The 18,676-nt window shown below is 41.4% G+C and overlaps 1 protein-coding gene across 1 annotated transcript in view; it reads left to right on the top strand.

Moving 5' to 3' along the window:
* Positions 1–4,759: 4,759 nt before the first annotated feature.
* Positions 4,760–18,676, top strand: part of LOC125455547 (kinesin-like protein KIF28P) — a 76,892-nt gene continuing 62,975 nt past the window's right edge. Inside the window, exons 1-5 of the mRNA XM_059649460.1 lie at positions 4,760–4,813; positions 11,132–11,323; positions 11,554–11,760; positions 11,865–11,900; positions 12,955–13,176. Coding sequence (XP_059505443.1) covers positions 4,760–4,813; positions 11,132–11,323; positions 11,554–11,760; positions 11,865–11,900; positions 12,955–13,176 — 711 coding nt within the window. The remainder of the gene's footprint in view (positions 4,814–11,131; positions 11,324–11,553; positions 11,761–11,864; positions 11,901–12,954; positions 13,177–18,676) is intronic.

Raw genomic sequence — 18,676 nt, 5'->3', positions numbered from 1 at the left:
GACTGACCCTCTAATGTGCTTCAGACGTTAAGAACCAATTCTGCATTCAAGAGTCTAGCTGTTGCCAACATTCACCATCTATTGCGGGAGCAATGACTATTGACCTCAAGTCACATAGCGTAGAGAAGGTTGCGCAGGCCTATTATTCGTATTGTTGATCTCCCGAAGATTTCATATTTCCTTTGCTATATTTGCTGTGTATTACAACTATAACACTTCTTCAGATGTGAAGTGTTAGTTTACCACTAATTATGGATTAGCTGTACATCAAATGCATATTTATTCCTTGGCTGAGCACATGGTAATTCCAGTCATGATCTGCTGAGCGCTGTGTTGAGGATTACTGCCGATAGTGGCCTATTAAGGTTTGAGTACACAGCTGTCATCAACCTTCACTTTGGGGGCTGAATGAGTACGAACATTCCACAGGGTTTCAATTTTTTAGCACCCTGCGATGGTCATACAAAGAAAAAAAACACACTAGCCAGGAGGCTCAAGAAGTTCTTTTTTAAAGCAACAGTGCACATAGCCACATGTAGAATGCTCATTAAAACAGATGAGCAACATTACTGCACCTATGTTTTTAGCCATGTCAATTCTTTCTTAGAAATTTCACTGAACCACAGCTGGAGGGATGCAGGAATTTTTTCTTATTCATTCACGGGATGTAGGCCTCACTGGCTGAGATTGCAATTAGTGCCCATCCTGACTTGCTCTTGAGAAGCTGGTAATGAGCTGCCTTATGAAATTACTGCAGTCTATTTGGTGTAGGTACCTCTACAAGGCATTTGGCAAGGGTTGTGGGGGGAAGTTCCTGGATTTTGACCCAGTGACACTAAAAGAACAGCAATATATTCAGAAGTCAAGATGGTGAGTGTTTTGGAGGGGAACTAGCAGGCGATAGTATTTTATGTATCTGCTGTCTTGACTTTGAAAATGGTAGTCATTGTGGTTTTAGAAGGTGCTGTCTTACGAGCCTTGGTAAATTTATGCAGTGCATCTTTTCAATGGAAGCACTGCTGCCAGTGTGCATTGGTGATGGAGGGACCATATTTGTGGATGCGGTGCTAATCAAGCAGACTGCTTTGTCCTGGATGGTGTCAAGCTTCTTGAGTGTGGTGAAGCTGCACTCATCCAGGCAAGTGGGGAGTATTCCATCACATTTCTGGCCTGTGGCATGTAGATGGTGGGCAGGCTTTTGGGAGTCGTGAGGCGAGTTTCTCACTGCAGGATTCCTAGTTTTTCAGTGGGCGATGGCTTTCTGGTATTATCGCTAGACTATTAATTCAGGGACCCAGATAAAGCTCTGGGGACCTGCGTTTAAATCCTGCCAATAGCAGATGGTGGAATTTGAATTCAATAATAATATGGAAATAAGAGTCTAATGTTGACCACGAAACAATTGCCAATTGTCAGGTAAAAAACAAGTGTCTGGTTCACTAATTCCCTCTAATGAAGGAAATCTGCCATCCTTGCCTGGTCTAGCCTACATGTGACTCCAGACACACAACAATGTGGTTGACTCTTAACTGTTCTTCTTGGCAATTAGGGCTGGGCAAAAAATGTTGGTCCATGACCATGAATGAATTTATTAAAAACTTGCTCTTGCAGCCACTGTATTTATATAGCTAATCCAGTAGACTTTCTGATCCATGTTAATATGCAGGAACATTGATAGTAAGGTGTTCAGCAATGCCAATACCATTGAATGGCAAGGGACAATTGTTAGATTCTCTCTTGTTGGTGATGATCATTTCCTGGCATTTGTGTGTTTCCAGTGTTACTGCCATGTGTCAGTCTAAACCTGGATGTTGTTCTGGTCTTGCTTCATATGAACATTGACTGTTTTAGTATCTGAGGAGTTGCAAATTGCCTGAGATGGACAGCAAATTTTCACAATAAATTTGATCTTCGGGACCTCAGCTGCATATGCCTCAAAGTTCCACTGGGTGAAGGTGAGAGCAGGGTGGCAGTGTGCTCATGGAAGTGGGGCATAGGCAGTACTGATTACTCAAAGCTAGTTGACCTGGACGTAACCAAATGGCTTTTCTAAGTTACTTGTGAGGAAAGTAAGAATATATCACACTGGTGTGTAGCTGGAGTCGTATATTTGCCAAGTCAAGACAGGAGAACAGCCGTCTTTAAAAGAACAGTTGGGGAACCATATGGCTTTTTGACAGGTTTATTGTCACTTTTACTGGTTGCTATTTTACATTCAGAATTTACTTTGTAAATAATTACAAATTCTCAGGCTTCCAGATGTTATCTATACCATTCAAAAGCAGGGTAACAAACATTTTTTTTCAGAATTAAAGACTTATGATTTGAACAGAGATGAAGGTTGGACAAATTGGGCAGATTTTCCAAGTAGCGGCAATCCCACTCAGATTGCCAATCCACTTTTTTTTTACATTAAGGAAGTGCTCCATATTACAGACTGAAGATTCTGATTAAGGTTTCAATAGGTGGGTGAGGAGAATATCCTCTTGGCTTATTGTCCCTACCTCTGACCCAGGATGATCATGGATTCAAGTCTCACCTGCTCCAGGGGTGTGTAATTACATCCCTGAGCAAGTCGATTAGAAAATATCTACCATCAAAAAATAATACATAAAAAGTGGTGAAAATAATGTGGACCAGAGGATTGGGAATGTTTTAGGAATCACCAATGAATGACAAGAAAGCTTATAAAAAGGGAGAAAATTGATTATGAAAATAAATTGCCAAGAAATATGGATATATAAAAAGAAAGTGAGTAGCTAAAATGAGTTGGAGGAAGTGACTGAGGAACTGATACAGGGGAACAGGGGAATGATAGATAACTTAGACAAATATTTTGCATCAGTCTTCACAGTAGAGGGTACTGTAAGCATGCAAAAAATTCCAGGTAAGTAATGTGTTAAGGAAAAGAAAAGCTTGATTTTGCTGTGGAGCAACATTGTGGAGATGTAAATTTTTCCACTGGCTATTCTTGATTTTCAAATGTGTTGCCAGTGTGTCATTCATTGTCATGGTGTTCCATTGCATTGTTACGTCTGTATGTGTTTTGCTGAGGTCACTCTGCACAATTGGCATGTAGTGCATTTCCCTAAGCTCTGCTTGGTTTCTCCTCAACACTGCCTCCATTGTGTGTTGGGGATTGTGACTTTAAAAACCTGAGATCACTGTAAAATTAGGATACCGTTGCAGGTAATCATGTGCCCATTGTGGGGTAAGTGCCTTTGAATTATTTTATATGTAGTCAAAATAGCAAGTCTTGGCACAAACCTTTAGGTAACGCCCAGTCTCTAAGGACACAGAGCCTGACATATCTGGGCCAATATCTTTACCTTTTATGAGAAGCCTTCTGGAAATTGTTTGAAGTTTGTCAGTTATCCTTCTGAATACTCAGAACAAAAAAGATTGACATGACCAAAAGTGCAGTCATTTCTTCTTGCAAGTTGAAAGAACTCCTTGTATTTTTTGTGGGTGTTTAATCAAAGATATGCCTTCTCATGACAGAGAGTGGGTGCACAAAATGCTGGCTGGATGGTGAATTTGCAATACAGGGTGATGCCAACAGCATGGGTTCAAATCCTGCACTGGCAGATGCTAACATGGAGGTCCTGCCTTCTCAACCACTTCTCTTGCCTGAGATGTGATGACTTCAGGTTTAACCACCACCACCACTAATTGTCTCTCTGTCTCTCTCTCTCTAACGAGAGAGTAGTTTCATGTTTTGAAAATAACAAGAATATGTACAGGCACTGCACCTGTTTCAACTTGTTCATTTCTCAGGGCAATCAGAGTCAATCTGCCTGGTTTAAAATTAAGACTGGCTGACAACTTTCAATTAGAATTAATGGGTAAATTCCACATGGCAACGTCCCTATCATTCAGGGTCCACTTGCCAATCAATCAACATGCTTTTCTCTGGCAGTATAAATGTTGGTTTTCCTTTTGAATTGACGTTTCTGTAAAATGTCTTGACGAGTGCAAGGCAAAAAAAATGTTCCCACATTCTAATCAACCAAATGACTATATTTTTATATTAGTGCTTCGATAAAAGCAAGTTAGATCCAGAATATATTCAGTCAGGCTGTAAAATGAAGTTTGTAAGTTAGCAGAAAGTTAATTGAGAACCAAAACAAAATATTCCATGTTCATTTAGAAAAGGATTATATTGAAATTCAACATAATCTTAATATTGTTGTCTGACATAAGAGACTGTTGAATAAATTAGTAATGAGCATTGTAGAATTGGCTTTTAAATAATTAAATCACTTAATTAAAATTCCAAACATTAAGAACTTCCTTGAATCCTAAATAAAAAGTATCCAAAACATACAAAAAGCTTTACTTAATTATTTGTAATTTGTTTTCTTCTTCTAATGCAGTGACTTTATATCTTCAGTATTTTGGTTTCCTAGCTAGGTGACAGGAATTAAAAATTAATTTGTCCTTTGGAGAATAATTCAGTACTTTCTCTACTACACCTCTGTAGTTGTCAACATGACCAGTACTGGGCTTGACAGAGCACCCTTCGGTTTTCAGACAAGCCAATGACATTGCATCTGTCACACAAAGGTCACATTCCTAATATAGCATCATATAAAGCATCACCACAAGAGATCAGCAAGGCACAAATCCATTAACATTGGCAGTGCTTGAAGTAGATGAACTACCCCATGGTATAGCTTCCACTCCTTTTTTTTAACTTTACTGTGTTTTTTTAAAAATTCAAATAGCATCATATCTGCTTAACTTGAGAAGCTTCATAATGTTTAATGAAAATAATCTAAAAGTTGCTGTTCGTGTGCGCCCATTCAATCAGGTAGGATTATCCACTTTACCTTTTAAAATGCGAGTAAATTTCCCAGTGAAGCCTGTTTGTAAAATCTATTATTTTCTTTGACAGATGTGGAATCAAAATAAACAATTTAAAACAATTTCATCGGAAATTGTACAGTATTTTACATTATTTGATGATAGAATAGAATTCTAAGGAATTGTAACATTGAGTTTACTCATCCTCTATCTTAGGCAGTCCCTCAAAATCTGTAACCTGCAGTCTCTGCCACATGTGGGACATTGGGTACTTGAAGGATTAGATAGAAAGGTTTTTTTGGAAGTGTGATACCAAGGACACCTCAACTTTGTTTTTGCATGTTCCTGACAATGTCTTTACACCCATCCTGAGCCTTCTCCATTTTGGCTGGTCGCAAGCCAAGATCAGTCATGTTTCAGCAGCTGTCTACTTGACTACTTCAAAGATACTTTGAACACTTTGCTCATGAGTTTCCATCGTCCTTCTGGGAATGTCCTGCTGTGACTGAGTTTCCAGTAAAGCTACCTTCAGAGTTTGCTATCTATCATACAGCTGACATGTCCCACCCAGGAGAACTGGTCTTGAATGATCCTGGCAATATCGGCTTGCTACTGGATTTGGAGGATCTTACAAAAGCAGTGGTAATGGTAATTCTCTACTACTTTGAGGTGCCTTGATGTCCAAGTCTCAGAGCAGAAAAATATTCAGGGATCACTGGAGCCTGGTAAACCATGACCTTGGTCTCAGTTTTGGGATCCTGGTCCACAAATGCCATTTACTTCAGTCAGCTGAAGGCTGAGCTGGTGCTTTGAAGGTGATGATAAATTTCATTATCTATGTCTACCTTCACTTATCTCCACTTAAGATTGACTTATGTGGAGGCAACAAAATATCAGCAGATTGGCACACACCATAAGCACACTGCTCATGCATCCCAGGGCATTTTAATTGACACTTTTCAGACATTGTGACAGAGACTGGCCCCAGGCTGGCAGATCCTCACTGAGATTCAGAAGAACGAGGACCAGTGATGTTGTTCAGACCCTAATCATGTTAACTGACAGCCATAAAATCAAACCATGACACAGGCTTCACCAGGGAGAGCTCTCCGCGGAACCAGGGATTGAGAAGCATCGTGCCCATGAAAAGACTAGGAAGTTCAGATGATTCTGTTGGTTAAGGGTATCTTTGGGTCCATTAAATGAGTAAATAATTAGCTCAATTTATAAGTTTGCAAAGAAAAATTTTAGTTATGTTTCTGGGCAGAATTAAGGGGTGAACCCCTGTGTGACTATGGATGGCAGCTTAAATGTCGATTAGTGTCACTGAAGATGAAATGATGAATGACAAAAATTTAACTTGTCCTGCACAAAAGTCAATGTACACATTATTTGTGAAGATTACATGTGAGTGATACATTTACTGCTTTAATTAGAATTCTGCATGCTGACAAGGGAAGGATTTAAAAGGGACCTCAGGGGCAACTTTTTTTACACAGCGTGTGGTGTGTGCATGGAATGAGCTGCCAAAGGACGTGGTGGAGACTGGTACAAATTCAATATTTAAAAGGCATCTGGATGGGTATATGAATGGGAATGATTTAGAGGGATATGGGCCAAATGCTGGTAAATGGGACACGATTAATTTAGGATATCTGGTTGGCATGGATGAGTTGGACCAAAAAGTCTTTTTCCATGCTGTACAGCTTTATGACTCTATGACAAATTACATGGAAGATAAAGATCATTTTTACATTGATATGACATTTTTTCAGAGCTGTATGCATTTTGAAGTTCAGTAACTTGTCTTGGAGGTGAAAGTAACAGTCATTTTGTCGAGAACAATGTCCTACAGACTGTAATAAAATGAATGGCCAATCCATCTGTTTTTGATGCCGTTAGTTCATCCAAACTGATTAAGACTACAGGGGTCATTTTCCAATTTGGTGTTTACTGCAGGGAGCCTTGCCCAAAGGAGTTTCTGGTGCATTCAACCATTATCACACATGTTGAAAAATGTGCAGAATGCACCTGACTTTACGACAAGCGAAGCCAATTGCTGAGGCTCCCCACTGATAACATAAAGTTGGAAAGTGATTCCTAATGATCATGGCCTCAGCATGAGTCTGAAAAGAAAAATTTACTGTGATGTGTAAAAAACATCATGTTCAACTCATAGTCAAAATTGTGGAAGTGCATGGGCAAATTATGGCTGTGTTTACAGAATAATTTATTGTCTCCTTATTATCCACTACTTGAGACTATGCTGTACATAACAGGCAAGCACAGTTCAGAAACTTGACTGCAAATTTACATTTCAAATACCAAACTAAAATCGAACATAAAGTTTCCTAACCATTTAAAAAAAAATCCTTGGTTGTTACTTGCATGTTAATCTGCTGACTTGTGACACTGAAACGATTGTTTTTAATAGCACTAAGGAACCGCAGTGGGGAGATAATTCCTGCTGCATATCCTATAGACGTTAAGTCTTTGTTCTTTATGGGTTTTTGAAGCTTGCATCATAGGGGATAGATCTTTTTGATGACTCATAAAAGTTGAACTTCTGAATGTTTAAAATTGAAATGTCATCAAGGGAATGTGAAGAGGATAAATTTAAGGATTCTGATCACTCTGATCGCTAGTCTGGGAGCTCCTGCTTCTTCATTTCATTTGATCTGGGCTGGGGTGGACAAAGGAGTCAGAGTTTCACAGCCTTGCGAGAGCTTGTGTTTTCAAATAAACCTGTTGGACTACAGCCTGGTGCCATGTGATTTCTGGCTTCATTTCACTTGGAGCTGTAGGCTCATGGGTCAAATGAGATGCAGTGTATTGGTCTACCTCCTAGTACATAGTCCTCAAATGGAGAAGACTGCTGCAGAATAGCCAAGTTTCTTTTCAAGAGGAGGCAATGGTGTAGTAGATCATCGCTAGACTGGTCATCCAGACACCCAGGTGATGTTTTGGGGACTTGGTTTCGAATCCCACTAAGACACCTGGTGAAATTCAACAAAGATCTGAATTTGCAAGTCTGATGCTGACCATGAAACATTTGCCAGGAAAAATCTGTCTATCTGGTTCACTGATATCCTTTAGGGAAAGAAACTGCTACCCCTTCCTTGTCTTTTCTCTGTATGACTCCAGACTCTCAGCAATTTGATTGATTCTCATTTGGCCTCAGGAATGGCCTGACCAAGCCACTAAGCTGTACCAGTCATGACAAAGACTCAAAAAGGAATGAAAATGGACAGTCTACCTGGCACATCAGCCTTGGTGCTGGAAAGGACAATAGCAGATGTGACCTTGTCGACCTTGCAATGTCCTTCTTACTAAAATCTAGGGGTTAGTGCCAAAATTGGGAGAGCTGTCTCACAGACTAGTCAAGCAACAGGCTGTAACAGTTATACTCATGGAATCATACATCACAGACAATTTCCCAGACACCACCATCCCCATCCCTGGATATGTCCTGTCCTACTGGCAGGACAGACCCAGCATATGCAGTGGCACAATCGTACTTAGTCCTGAGGGTATTGTCCTAGGGGTCTTCAATCTTGATTTTGGACACAAGACAGTTCATGGCTTCAGGTTAAACACGGGCAAGGAAATCTCCTGCTGATTACAATGTATTACCCTCCCCTCAACTGATGAAGAGCTATTCCTCCGTGTTGATCAACACTTGGAAGAAGTACCGAGGATGGCAAGGGCACAAAATGTACTCTGGGTGGGGGTTTCAATGCCCACCATCAAGAGTGACTCGGCAGCAGTACTACTGATCGAGCAAGTTGGTTCGTAAAGAGCATAACTGCTAGACTGGAACTGCAGCAGGTGATGAGGGTCAGTGAAAAACACACTTGACGCCATCCTTACCAATCTGTCAGCTGCAGAAACAGGTAAGACTGCACGGCCCTTGTGGAGGTGATGCCCCACCTTCACAATGAGAATATCCTCCATCATGTTATGTGGCACTGTTACTGTGCTAAATGGGATAGATTTCCAAAAGAAAATGGCAACTCAAGACTGGGCATCCATGAGGTGCTGTGGGACATCAACAGCAGCAGAATTGTACTCCAGCACAATCTGTAACCTCGTGGCCCGTCATATCCCCCCCACAACCATTACCGTGAAGCCAGGGAGTCAACCCTGGTTCAAAGAGGAGTGCAGGAAGACATGCCAGAAGCAGCTCCTGACATACATAAAAACGAGGTGTCAAAATAGGACTGCTTGCAATGACAAGCAGCATAAGTAGCAAGTGGTTGACAAGTTAAGCAATTCCAGTAACAATGAATCTTATCTAAACTCTGCCATTCTCTCATTGTGAATGGTGATGGACTATTCAACAATTCCCTCCACAAATGAGGCTTCGAAAATATCCCATTGCCAATGATGGGTGTGCCGAAAACATCAGTGAAAAGATGGAGCTGAAGCATTTGCAACAATCTTCAGCCAGAAGTGCCGAATGGATGATCCATCTAGGCCTTCTCCAGACGTCACCAGTATCACAGATACTAGGTTTCAGCCAATTCACTCCAGGTGATATCAAGAAATGGCTGAAAGCACTGGATACTGCAAAGCCTGTAGGTTTTGAAAATATTCCAGCAACAGTACTGTAGATATGTGCTCTAGAACGTGACACACCCTGAGCCAAGCTGTTCCAAAACAACTACACACTGGCATTCACCTGACAATGTGGAAAAGCCCTGGATTTTGCAGACAAATTTGGACATACCCAACCTGGCCAATTACTGCCCTCTCAGTCTATTCTTGATCATGTAAATAGTGGAAGTTGTTACCTACAGTACTGTCAAGCAGCACCTGCTCAGCAATAGCTCAAAGACATCCAGTTTATGTTCCATCAGGGCCACTCAACTCCTGACCTCATTACAGCTTTGGTTCAATCATGGACAAAAGAGCTAAATTCCAGAGGTGAGAGTGAGCGTGACAGCCCCGGACATCAAGTCTACACTTCACCAAGTGTAGTATCAAGGAGACTGAGTAAAACTAGAGTCAATGGGTGTTGTGGAGCAAACTTTCCACTGTTTGGATTCATAGCTATCATACAGGAAGGTAGTTGTGGTTGCTGGGGGTCAGTCATTTCAGCTCCAGGCCATTTTTGCAGAAGGTCCTCAGGAAAGTGTTCTAGGCCCTATCATCTTCAACTGCTTCAACAATTACCTGCCCTCCATTATCAGGTCAGAAGTGCAGATGTTCACTAATGATTGCACAATGTTCAGCACCATCAGCATCTCTTGAGATACTGAAGCAATCCATGTCTCAATGCAGCAAGGCTCAAACAATATCCAGATTTGGACTGAAAAATGGCAAGTAACATTTGAGCCACACAAATAGCCACCTTCAAGAGACAATCTAGCCAATGTCTCTTGACATTTAATCATGTTACCATCACTGTAACTCGACTCTCCAAATGCTCGGGGCTTACTATTGATTAGAGCTGTACAATTCATATTAAATAAAAAGGCTACAACAGCAGGTTAGAGACTAGGAATCCTGTGGTGAGTAACTTACCTCCTGACTTGTCAAAGCCTATTTATTCACTTAAATCCACAGTAAGAGGTGTAATAAAATATTCTCCACTTGTCTGGATGGGTGAAATTCCAATAGCAGTCAAGAAGTTTGACACCATCCAGGACAAATCAGCCTGCTTGTTTGACACCACATCCAGAAGCATTCACTTCCTCCACCACCAACACTCAGTAGCAGTAGTGTGTACCATCTTATGGATGGACTGCACAAATTTACCAATGCCCCTTAGACAGCACCTTCCAAGCCCATCTTGAAGGACAAGTGCAGCAGATACATGGGAACACCACCATCTGCAAATTTCCCTCTAAGGCACACGCCATTCTGACTTGGAAATCCACCATTTCTTCAGTGTTGTTACATTAAAACCCTGGAACTCCCTCCTTAAATAGCATTGTAGGCCTACCTACAGCACATGGACTGCTGCAGTTCATAAAGGCAGTTCACTGCCATCACCTTAAGCCAACTAATGATGGGTAATAACTGTTGGCCCAGTCGTCAATGTCTACATTAAGATTAGCTTCAGAGGTTAATTGTAGATTGCCAACAGTTTGTGAGAGTGATTGGCAACCTTCTACTAAAAAGGAGGTGAATCATAGCATACAGATACATGTTCAATAGTGCTTTCACTGTCCCACCCCATGGAATTTAGCTGCTCTCCCACCGCCTTCGCATGGTTAGCATTGGATGTGCATAATCAAGATTATATCATGTGGATTTTCAGGACTGATAACTTAAAATTAATCAGTATGTGTTTTTTTTTTCTTGAGCATGATTTTTTAAGGGAGAAAAAGCAATGAGAAGTAAACGTATAATTTCAATGGCTGGCAACAATTGCACCATTCAGGATCCCAGAGACCTTTGCAACAAAAAAATGTCTTCCTTTGATTATTGTTATTGGTCAACTGATGGACATATTGAAAATGACCAAGGAGTTTTTCTGCCTAATGGACCTCACAGCCAATACATCAGTCAGGTCAGTCAATCTTCTCTTAGAAATAAGGTATAACAATGCAATCATTAGTTGGTTTTTGGTACTCAGGTTATATCTGCTAATATGTAGTTAAGTACGATTAAATATCAGAAATTTTATTCTCTTTTATAAGGAAAAGCATTACAAGCATAGACTGGGCTAAATAATAATAATTTAGAATATGAACTACAATTTGAACTATGTAGGGGCTAATTTATTGTTAACTTTTAAAGAAACAAGCCTTTAATGAACTTGGAAGAGCTGTCTTAGAAAATGCCTGGAAAGGGTACAATGCAACCCTTTTTACCTATGGACAGACTGGATCAGGAAAGAGCTATTCAATGACTGGATATGGAGGAAATAAAGGTCTTGTTCCCATGATTTGTGAAGAACTTTTCCAGGAAATTAAACAACACCAAAACGAGAATGGACAGTTTTATGTAAGAAGTCAATGTTATCACATACACAGTCAATTTGAGTTTATTTCACATTTGTTGTGACAACCTAAACTGCTCCTCTGTTGATGCTCTATAGTCTTTTATAGGGTTCTTTCAGCATGTTTGAAATCTACAATGAACAGGTACTTTTAAATATTGCACTATATAGAAATCAAATGGCAAACGCAAACCTAGGTGTGTACTATTTCCTAACTTTTCTGCCACTTGAGCAAATGTGAACAAAACATGAGTTTTGCCCTTTTTCTTTGAACCAGCCTCACTACTTTATCGCATACTTTAATTAATGTATTTGATTTCTAAAATATCCTTACAAAAATTAAATAATGATGCTTAAAGTTCATTAGAAATATGTAGTTACAATATTGAACAGGTAATTTGTCCAAAACATTTTCAATTGATTCCATCTAAGCTAAAACACTCAACACCATGAGAATTCTCCTTTCACATGTCTTCAACCCCTTTTCCTTTCACCATCTATCCAAATTAATCTTGAATGCTGACATAATTTCTACCTCATGTTTTTTAATTTAAAAATATTCTTTATTCATAAAATCATCTCCAAGCACGTAGAAATGTACCAAATCAGTTCTGCACCATCTTTGCAGAGAGAGAAAAAACACAAGCAAACATGTTGGAGCTTTCAAATTTCTCAGAGCTTCTCTAAGTTGCAAAAATCAAAGGCATTTTCTACTTATGCAAGAAACTATTTTTGTTAACTTGGAGGCACTGAGAGGGCCTGACAACTAAAGGGACCCTTGTTATACTTTGGCAGAAAGATGGTGGTCTCTCCCCACTGCACCTTGGTGGCAGCTGCCACAAGTTTTAATGCTTCTCTCAGTACATAGTCATGGAGCTAGAAATGTGCCAGTCTGCAACACTTGGTTGAGGTTAAGTCTTTACACTGGAAAACCAATGAGTTTCGGGCAGACCAAGAAATGTCTTCACCAAGTTGATGTCCCTCCAGGCATAGTCAATGTTTGTCTCAGTGTGAGTCCTGGGAAACACAGCAAGTAAAAAACATTTCCTCATACCAAACAGCATTCTAATTAACCTATATTGGATTAATTCAAATGATTGGGTGCTGTTCGCTGTCTCCTACCTGCATATTTGTGTTATCTAGTACAATCCCATTGATACTATTTCTGTCCATGCTAATGTTTATATTTGATTTCGAAGGTTCAGGACCTCCTGGCAAAGGTTCGCAAGCCGAGTGGTCTGCGTGTGTGGGAAGGCAGAAATGGATTTTATGTTGAGTATCTGAAATCAGTGCCATGTGGCAGTTTTAAGCAACTTGAGGTTTTGCTGGATCAAGGAATTCAGAACAGAAGTGTTGCAACAACGAACTGGAACACCACCAGCAACAGATCTCACATGGTGATCAGTATCCAGTTTCAACAGGTAGTAACTATAAGCCTAATCAGGGAGGTAGTGAGACCATAAGACATAGGTGCAGAGAGAGGCCAGTCAGCCCATCTAAACTTTTTTGCCATTCAATTAGATCATGGTTGCTCTGATAATGTTCAACTCAGCATTCTTGTCTTTCCCCATGACCTTAGATTCCCTTACCAATTAAAGATTGTTTATCTCAGCCTTGAAGATGCTTAATGACCCAACCTCAACAGGTCTCTGTAGTAAAGAATTCCATAGATTCACAACCCTCAAAGAGAAAGTATTCTTGTTCATCTCTGTATTAAATATGTGACCCCTTATTCTGTCCTCTTGTCTTGACTTTCCAATAAGGGGAACCACCCTTTCCACATCAGTCCTGTTAAATATTTTAAGGCTTTTATATGTTTCAATGAGTACAGGTCCAATGTACTCAACCTCTTATATAAGACAGTTCCTCCATAACTGGCATCAGGGGAGTGAATTTACTCTGTGTATCTTTCCATTGAAAAGGAGTCCAAAACTGTTCACTGTAATTCAGTTGTGGTCTGACTGGTGCCGTGCATAGTTTTAGCATTACCTCCCTATTTTTATATTTCATCCCCTTTGAAACAAAGGCCAAAATTCTATTTGCCCTCCCTATACCTGTTCAACTTCAATGGTAGCTTTCTGTGATTCATGAACAAAGACTCTCAAATCCTTCTGTTCCATAACGTTCTGTAGTTTTTGTCCAATTAAATAATTTTCAACTGTTCCATTCTCCCTGCCAAAGTGGATAACGTTGTAATTTCCCATATCATATTTTATGTGCCAAGTTTTGCCCACTTGCTTGACCTGCCTAAATCCTTTTGCAAGCTCACCATTTTCCTGGCACCTATTTTTATGCCATCCTTAAATTTGGCTATAGTCCATTCACTTTCCTCATCCAAATCATTAATATATGTTGTAAGTAGTTGTGGTCTCAACAATGATCCCTTTGACACGCCACTAGTTACAGGTTGCCATCCTGAAAATGTCCCCCTTATCTCAAGTTTTGTCTTCTATTTGCTACCTAATCCTCTATCCATGAAAAGATACTCCACCCAACATTGTGAGGTCTTTTAAGTAGCTTAATGTGTGGTACCGTATCACATGCCTTCTGAAAATATGAATACCTTCATTCCTTTATCATACATGATTGTTATGTCCTCACAGAATTCTAGCAAATTTGTCAGCCATGACTCCGCTTCATAAAGCCACACAAACTGCTTGATCATATTATGTATTTCTAAATGTCTATTTTACTACATCTTTCATTAAAAAAAACTAATGTTTTCCCCAAGACAGATAGGAAGCTAACAGCTCCAATGTTACCATCATCCCTTTTCAAATAAAGGTGTTACACTAGAACATAGAACATAGAACATTACAGCGCAGTACAGGCTTTTCAGCCTTCGATGTTGCGCCGACCTGTGAAACCAATCTGAAGCTCATCTAATCTACACTATTTCATTATCATCCATGTGTTTATCCAATGACCATTTAAGTGCCCTTAAAGTTGGCGAGTCTATTACTGTTGCAGGCAGGGCATTCCACACCCTTACTACTCTCGAAGTAAAGAACCTATCTCTGACATCTGTCCTATATCTATCACCCCTCAATTTAAAGCTATGTCACCTCCTGCGAGCAATCTCCATCTGAGGAAAAAGGCTCTCACTGTCCACCCTATCTAATCCTCTGATCACCTTGTATTTCTCTATTAAGTCACCTCTTAACCTTCTTCTCTCTAACGAAAATAGCCTTAACTTCCTCAGCCTTTCCTCATAAGACCTTCCCTCCATAACCAGGCAACATCCTGGTAAATGTCCTCTGCACTCTTTCCAATGCTTCCACATCCTTCCTATAATGTGACGACCAGAACTGTACGCAATACTCCAAGTGCGGCCGCACCAAAGTTTTGTGCAGCTGCCACATGACTTCATGGCTCCGAAACTCAATCCCTCTACCAATAAAACCTAAGACACCGTACGCCTTCTTAGCAACCCTATCAACCTGGGTGGCAACTTTCAGGGATCCCTCTGCTCATCCACACTACCAAGAATGTTACAATTAGCCCAGTACTCTGTATTCTGTTACTCCTTCCAAAGTGAATCGCCTCATGCTTTTCCGCATTAAACTTCATTTGCCACTTCTCAGCCCAGCTCTGCAGATTATCTATGTCCCTCTGTAACCTGCAACATCCTTCCGCACTATCCACAACTCCATCAACTTTAGTGTCATCCGCAAATTTACTAACCCATCCTTCTACATCCTCATCCAGATCATTTATAAAAATGACAAACAACAGTGGCCCCAAAACAGATCCTTGCGGTACACCACTAGTAACTGAACTCTCGGATGAATATTTCCCATCGACCACCACCATCTGTCTTCTTCCAACTAGCCAATTTCTGATCCAAACCGCTAAATCACCCTCAATTCCATGCCTCCGAGTTTTCTGCAATAGCCTACCATGGGGAACCTTATCAAATGCTTTACTGAAATCCATATACACCACATCAACCACTTTACTCTCATCCACCTGTTTGGTCACCTTCTCAAAGAACTCAGTAAGGTTTGTGAGGCATGACCTACCCCTCACAAAACTGTGTTGACTATCCCTAATCAAATTATTCCTTTCTAGATGATTATACATCCTGTCTCTTATAATCCTTTCCAACACTTTACCCACAACCGAAGTAAGGCTCACTGGCCTATAAGTACCAGAGTTGTCTCTACTCCCCTTCTTGAACAAGGGGACAACATTTGCTATCCTCCAGTCTTTTGGTGCTATTCCTAATGATGTAAAGATCAATACCAAAGGCTCTGCAATCTCCTCCCTAGCTTCCCAGAGAATCCTAGGATAAATCCCATCCAGCCCAACGGACTTATCTATTTTCACACTTTCCAGAATTTCTAACACCTCCTCCTTATGAACCTCAATCCCCTCTAGCCTAATAGCCATACCTCAGTATTCTCCTCAACAACATTGTCTTTTTCCCATATGAATACTGATGAAAATTATTCATTTAGCGCCTCTCTTATCTCTTCGGACTCCATGCAAAACTTCCCACTGCTGTCCTTGACTGACCCTAATCTTACTCAGGTCATTCTTTTATTCCTGACATACCTATAGAAAGCTTTAGGGTTTTCCTTGGTCCTACCTGCCAAAGACTTCTCATGTCCCCTCCTGGCTCTTCTTAGCTCTCTCTTTAGGTCCTTCCTGGCTAACTTGTAACTCTCAAACGCCCTAACTGAGCCTTCACGCCTCATCTTTACATAAGCCTCCTTCTTCCTCTTGACAAGAGATTCAACTTCTTTAGTAAAACATGGTTCCCTCACTCGACCACTTCCTCCCTGCCTGGCAGGTACATTCTTATCAAGGACATGCAGTAGCTGTTCCTTGAACAATCTCCACATTTCAATTGTGCCCAGCCCCTGCAGTTTCCTTCCCCATCCTATGCTCCCTAAATCTTGCCTAATCGCCTCATAACTGCATTTCCCCCAACTATAACTCTTGCCCTGCAGTGTACAATTATCCCTTTCCATCGCTAAAGTAAACATAACTGAATTGTGGTCACTATCACCAAACTGCTCACCTACCTCCAAATCTAACACTTGGCCTGGTTTATTACCCAGTACCAATTCCAATGTGGCCTCGCCTCTTGTTGGCCTATCTACATACTGTGTCTGGAAACCCTCCTGCACACACTGGACAAAAACTGACCCATCTAAAGTACTCGAACTATAGTGTTTCCAGTCAATATTTGGAAAGTTAAAGGCCCCTCTGACAACTACCCTGTTACTTTCACTCCTATCCAGAATCATCTTTGCAATCCTTTCCTCTACATCTCTGGAACTTTTTGGAGACCTATAGAAAACTCCCAACAGGGTGACTTCTCCTTTCCTGCTTCTAACCTGAGCTCATACCACCTCAGTAGATGAGTCTTCATCAAGCCTTCTTTCTGCCACCGTAGTACTGTCCTCGACTAACAATGCCACACCTCCCCCTCTTTTACCATCTTCCCTGATCTTACTGAAGCATCTAAACCCCGACCATTTCTGTCCCTGCTCGGTCCATGTCTCTGAAATGGCCACAACATCGAATTCCCAGGTACCAAACCATACTGCAAGTTCACCCACCTTATTCCGGATACTCCTGGGGTTGAAGTAGACACACTTCTGACCACCTTCCTGCCTGCCGGTACACTCCTGCGACCTTGAAAGCTTATTCATGACCTCACTACTCTCAACCTCCTGTACACTGGAGCTAAAATTCAGGTTCTCATTCCCATGCTGAGTTAGTTTAAACCCACCTGAAGAACATTAGCAAATACCTCCCAGGATTTTGGTACCCCTCTGGTTCAGGTGTAGACCATCCCGTTTGTAGAAGTCCCACCTACTCCAGAATGACCCCCAATTATCCAGGTATCTGAATCCCTCCGTCCTGCACCATCTCTGTAGCCACGTGTTCAACTGCTCTCTCTCGTTATTCCTCACCTCGCTAGCACGTGGCACAGGTAACAAACCAGAGATAACAACTCTTTGTTCTAGCTCTAAGCTTCCACGCTAGCTCCTTGAATTTCAGCCTCACATCCCCATCCCTTTTCCAACCCATGTTGTTCGTGCCTATGTGGACTACGACATGGGCCTGCTCATCCTCCCGCTTAAGGATCCTGAAAGCACAATCCGTTCGTCACAGACCCTGGCACCTGGGAGGCAACAGACCAACCGCGAATCTCTCTCATTCCCACAGAATCTCCTATCTGTCCCCCTAACTACAGAGTCCCCAATGACTAATGCTCTCCTCCCCTCCCCCCTTCCCTTCTGAGCAACAGGGACAGACTCTGTGCCAGAGACCTGTACCCCTTGGCTTACCCCTGGTACGTCCCCCCCCCCCCCCTCCCAACAGTATCCAAAACAGTTCACTTGTTGCTGAGCGGATCCCTGCACTGTTTGGCTGTTCTCTTTCCGTCCCCTGACTGTAACCCATCTACCTTTTGCCTCTACCTGATGTGTGACTACCTCCCTGTAACTCCCCTCAATTACCCCCTCAGCCTCCCGAATGATCCAAAGCTCATCCAGCTCCAGCTCCAGTTCCCTAATGCATTTTCCGAGGAGCTGGAGTGGGGTATACTTCCCGCAGATGAAGTCAGTGGGGACACTAGTGGTGATCCTTACCTCCCACATTCTGCAGGAGGATTTTGCAACTGCGCTAACATCCATTCCCACTGTTCTGAATCCCCAAACAGACTATTGAAAAAAAAACAAAAAAAAACTAGTAACCTTACAAAATCCGCGCTCAGAACCCTTTGTTTGGTTAGAGGAGGAGGATGGGTTGGAGACCTTACCTAAGTAGTGTTTTGGGAAGGGTCTCAACCCGAGGCGTCAGCTTTCCTGCTCCTCTGGTGCTGCTTGGCCTGCTGTGTTCATCCAGCTCTACAATGTGTTGGCCAAAATATATTACCTCACTCACTCAGCTGTCCCGTATCCG

The sequence above is a fragment of the Stegostoma tigrinum genome, chromosome 10, assembly GCF_030684315.1.
Source record: "Stegostoma tigrinum isolate sSteTig4 chromosome 10, sSteTig4.hap1, whole genome shotgun sequence".
NCBI classification, from domain to species: Eukaryota; Metazoa; Chordata; class Chondrichthyes; order Orectolobiformes; family Stegostomatidae; genus Stegostoma; species Stegostoma tigrinum.
The sequence above is the reverse complement of the archived record's forward strand: the minus strand, read 5'-3'. Positions and strand labels throughout refer to the sequence as shown.